Source organism: Buceros rhinoceros, unplaced genomic scaffold (genome assembly GCF_000710305.1).
Source record: "Buceros rhinoceros silvestris isolate BGI_N320 unplaced genomic scaffold, ASM71030v1 scaffold15894, whole genome shotgun sequence".
NCBI lineage: Eukaryota > Metazoa > Chordata > Aves > Bucerotiformes > Bucerotidae > Buceros > Buceros rhinoceros.
The window spans coordinates 618-5,442 of record NW_010406610.1 but is presented as its reverse complement, the minus strand read 5'-3'; the positions used below and the strand labels follow the sequence as shown (position 1 = coordinate 5,442).

The window sequence follows — 4,825 nt, the reverse complement described above, 5'->3', positions numbered from 1 at the left end:
TGACAGCTTAATACATGAATCAATAACACCTTGGATTTCTGCAAAGACTGTGGAACCTGTGGGGAGAAAAAAAAAAGGTCATTCCAGTTACCTGTGGGTAGCTTGCTAAAATACATAAGCGAGAGCAAACAGCTTGTCCCAGATCAGCTAATTATACTTGGGCCAGCTTTTACATAGGACTTGTACTGGATGTGCTTGAACCAGTCGCCAGCAATGAGCAAATTAGAATTTCACCATATGCAAGCTCTGAATCTTCCTTTCTTTAATCCCTGTCTGTAGAAAACTTGCAAGTTGTGTAATGGTGCAGGGAAGTTGACACACATCAAAACAGTCAACGTCAAAACACAGTAGGTTTGTGCTATAAAGCTCCAGACAACCTTGGCTTGCACAGCTTGGCTTGCGTAGCTTGTTTAACAGTGGGATTACACATTCGTCTTGATGTTAAATAAATCGTAGCAAAAACATCTCCAAACAACAAACAAGAATATCAAGTGTCTTGCCCAGGAAAGGCTTATTTCCTTAAATAGCCCATAAGGCCAGAAAGGCATGAGCAGGACTCTGGACTAATTAGCCCTACAAGCAAAGGTTAATTTAGAAGATATGTAGAAACTTGCTGATCTAGTCAAGGGGAAGAAGAAATGGTGGGTTAATACTTTGCCTGAAATGAAGGGATCCTGTTTCACATGAAAGCAGTTAACCATATCACTATGAAACAAGGCAACGTCGCTCTTCCAGGGGAGCAATCTTATGTACTGCTTAGTTCTAGTGGAGGTTACGGAGAAAGATCCTTGCATTGCTGGTCCCCACGGGATCAAAGCAGAAAAGAGTAGCTATGACTACTGCAGCGGATCCTCAGTGGGAAGTTTAAACACTCAGTGGACACTGATACAAAAATACGAACATGGTCTTGATTATAATTCCTCAGCCTAAGCACTCGCACTGCTTTTGGGAATCCTGTTGAGCTGGGAAAGCAACATAGCTGTCAGGGTGTTCTGACTGTGATTTCCACCTTCTTTTAGTTTCAAGATAGCATGAATAAGAGGCTGCACAACAGCTATTTACGATCATCCAGTTCAACGGTGGCCAAAGTGTGCATTGAATTGATGTATGGAACCAAACAAAACTGACTACTGCTACAACAGCAGCACTGAATGAGGGAATTGGAGATCTGCTCCCCACTCCACAACAAAATCCTGTCACACACTCTTCAGCTTTAATAACTGATGGCCCAAATAATTAACAAAACTGCAGGCTCCTGACCACAGCAGAGCAGGCTTTTGTCAGTCCGTTCTACTTCTTGGCACTGGCAACATTTATACAAAAGTTATCAGATTCCTCCTCAGAGTTAAATCTTAGATTAAAGAGTTTTGTATTTGAAGATAGTATGTTTCACTTACAGAGAAGAAAGGAGCGTTATTATGCTGCATAATATCTGGCTCCAGTTTGCATATAAGGAAAACAATACCATCCAGCTATTTTGCACCAAGTTTTGTCTTGCTATCAGAAGAAAGCTAATGAAAGCTTTTGTCTTGCTCATTTGAGGGCCTACAAGGACTGCAGTCAATTCTTGGCAGGAACAAAAAAAGATAATTTTCTCATCACATTTAAAACTTCAAATATTTTTTCCATTTTTATCTTCTAAGAGATAATCGATATATAAACAGAAAACATCTAAGTACAGAATAGTCCTTGTTTTTGAAGCAACCTAGCGCATACTGCTATTTTAAAATGAACTGAAGAAATACATCCGTGCATAAAATTTTAAATTGTGTATTTCTATTTAAGATATAGATTCATGTATTTAAAACATGTAAAACAGCAGTTGGACTGTATCCTCTAAAAACACCAGCAGCTAAATGTAAACACATTCAACAAACAAAAATGAGTTTGCAAAGCATCTTACCCGATTTGTCTATAATTGCATCAATTTCTTCAATTACATCAAAATAGGCTTCGTTGTTTGTATATTTTACCCCTGCTCTTCGCCAAGGAATGTTGGACAACTGTCCGGTAGGAAGTGTGTCACCCACATTACTGCTGCCTTTAAAATGAAAAAAAACCCCTCAGTAATTAATTACAAAAGGTACATTTCAACTGCCATAATTAAGATTCAAAACAAGAATTGCCCCCAAGAACTGCAGACTATAACCTGGTGAGATGAATGCACTTTAAGCATGTGTCCAGACTACATTCTGCACATAAAAATACAAGGCTCAAGTCAGCAAGAGGGAGTAGGAGTGGGAGTAGATGTGGGGCTAGATCCTATGAAGGATTTCATCACTACAATTCAAGACATTGCAATTCCTTGTGAGGGCCTTAAGCACTCCTTCTCCTGAAGGCTGGCTGCCTCCAGGACTGATTTACTGACAAGAGCTGTTAGGAAGAAAGACCTGGAAGAAGCCCGAGGGAGGGCTCCCACCTGCTTTGCTTGAGAGCTGTTGTTAGGCTGAGGCACAGCCTTTGGCATCCATCTGAGCTACCTTGCAGCAACGTGACAGTCACGTCTACACCTGACCATGTGCCAAATCAATCTGGATCTTGGCTCACAGACTTGACTTTCTGGCTTGACCCGTCTTATCATGATGGACTTCCCTGGCAATCACTGAGCTGTGGATGATCCTGTTATCACCTGATCCCAATCCTGACCTGCTGGCTCAACTTCTGAGCTCCTTAACAGCAATGCTGCTGCGTGCCTTGCTGTGACCTTTGGCTCCTGATTCTTACACTCGGTGTGAGAAAAGGACTTTCTGAGCTACCTAGTTATAAACTGATGATTCTTTAAAAAGGGGAAGAGAAAAAATCTTACCACTTTGGGGCTTAGGTGACTGATCTTGGAATCCCTGTATAGAGGAAACAACTCCCTCTGCTAGAAACAGGTCTCAGGACAGGGCCACAGCTCATGCTTGCTTGTGCCCTCTAGCACAACAAATGTGGTAGTGTGTCATGCCAGGTGAGACAGTGTCACTGATGGGCTCGCGTCCAGCAATTACCATCTATACTCAAAGATTAAACCACATGTGCTACCTCGAAGATCAGCTCCTCCGAGCACTACCTCTGTGTGCCCCTGCAGCACACTTACTACCCTTCTCTAATACAATGTACAGGCAAACATCTCATATATCTCTGACCTCATGTGACACCTCAGGGTGTACCTCTCTTGCACCAGTTTGCCAGACAAGCAGATTCCACCAGCTCAGCTGACAGACATTTGGCTCTGTCAGTGCAAGCCGTACCCGTTTACAAGAGCCTGAAACCAGCTCCGACCTTGATAGATGCTGATGGTGGTGGGGAGGAGGCTGAGGACAGGCTCTTTGCTTCCCTTCATGCTATGTGTTCACAGCCAGCAAAAATTTATTAGATGTTATATACCTTTCTATAATGATTTCTTATAAAATGCATAACCTTTTCCAATGTCTCTCAGTTATTCAAGGCTAGCTCTGTACCAATCCCAGAGCACCTGTCTCCAGTAAGTGCTGTCTGTGCTGGGAACTGCTATTCCTGAGGGACTTCAGCAGCTGTGGCTGGACTAGATAGTGCCACTGGGGATATCAAAGGGGCCAGATATGAACTGCAAATAAGGAGGAAGTTGTGTTTATTCAACTCTAATTGTGAGAAGTGGAAGGACAGTGGCCTCACCATACAGGTTCAATATGATATTATTTTTTTTTAGCTATGAAACGTGATGGTGCTTTGTTTCTAAGCAGCCAGTCACTGCTGAAAATTATTCATGTTCCTACCTGTGATGGAGTTGACAACGGAGCGCAAAATTGTGGGAGGCTTAATCAGCTCCTTCAATATATTAGATTCTGTTGCCAGTGGAAAGCCATTGTCTAACATTTCTTCTAGAAGTTCATACACAATAACTACATTGTCCTTAATTGCAGTCTCAGAACATTCGCCAAAGTAATCCTAAACAAATCAGAGATTACAAAGGAGAGGTTTTCTTATTCCTGTTAAAATGGTTGGCAAAAATTTGTTTGGTTTTTTTGCTTACAGAAACCCTCCAACATATCAAGGAATTTTAGTGTCTAAACTGACTAGCTACATCTGCGGTCTGAGGGCATCATATGTTAATGTTACATTTATCATCTAATTAGAAATAAAGACAGTATGAACAGTGAAATTAATGTAATCTGGTTTACCAGTAAATATGTCCCAAAGGCTCTCCCACTTGTGAACATTAACACATCTTCAGTTAGAAGGCTCTTGTAAAATAAGGAGACTACCTTTTGGCAAGGCTCAGTCTTCACAGGGGTTCCTTTATCTACAGGATCTGTGAAACGGAAAACTGACGCTTTGCAGCATTTTCTTCCCTACAGAGTACTTCATGACTGCATGCGCCTTCTTTTCATCTATGTAACATGAACAGCACAAAAACTTACAGAAAAAAGACAGCATTTACAAAGCACGATTTGGGTTTTAGTGCACGTGCACTGGTAACTATAAATCAGATGAATACACAAAATATACCTTCTTTTCCTTTGCAGTCTATAAATCAGCGTTTGACTTAAAAATTGCAAAGGAGAAAGTCACTGACAGGAGGCTCTATTTATTGCCTTTCTTTAAAAGAAGTTTATACAAAATTCCCTTGGAATTATTTCAATTTTAAAATTATTTAATGGTGACAGACCTGGAAGGTATCTGCTACTCGGTGCAGAAATTCAATTACGAAGAGTGGTGGCACTTCTGTCTGTATGACAGACACAAAGAAGATTTTATCCCGATAGATACTGATGAGGTAGTGATGTGGCGTTGAGATGACAGGAGGCACATTTTCAACATCGATTGCTTTCTCCTGAGCTTCAAAGAAATAATCACACACAGA

The 4,825-nt window shown here is 41.1% G+C and overlaps 1 protein-coding gene across 1 annotated transcript in view; it reads right to left on the bottom strand.

Moving 5' to 3' along the window:
- AP3M1 (adaptor-related protein complex 3, mu 1 subunit) overlaps positions 1–4,825 on the bottom strand; it is a 10,395-nt gene that overhangs the window by 5,331 nt on the left and 239 nt on the right. The window contains exons 2-5 of the mRNA XM_010134184.1: positions 4,631–4,825; positions 3,738–3,909; positions 1,904–2,041; positions 2–56 (exon numbers count right to left, since the gene is read on the bottom strand). The exon at positions 4,631–4,825 is cut by the window's right edge and continues 12 nt beyond it. Coding sequence (XP_010132486.1) covers positions 2–56; positions 1,904–2,041; positions 3,738–3,909; positions 4,631–4,825 — 560 coding nt within the window. The remainder of the gene's footprint in view (position 1; positions 57–1,903; positions 2,042–3,737; positions 3,910–4,630) is intronic.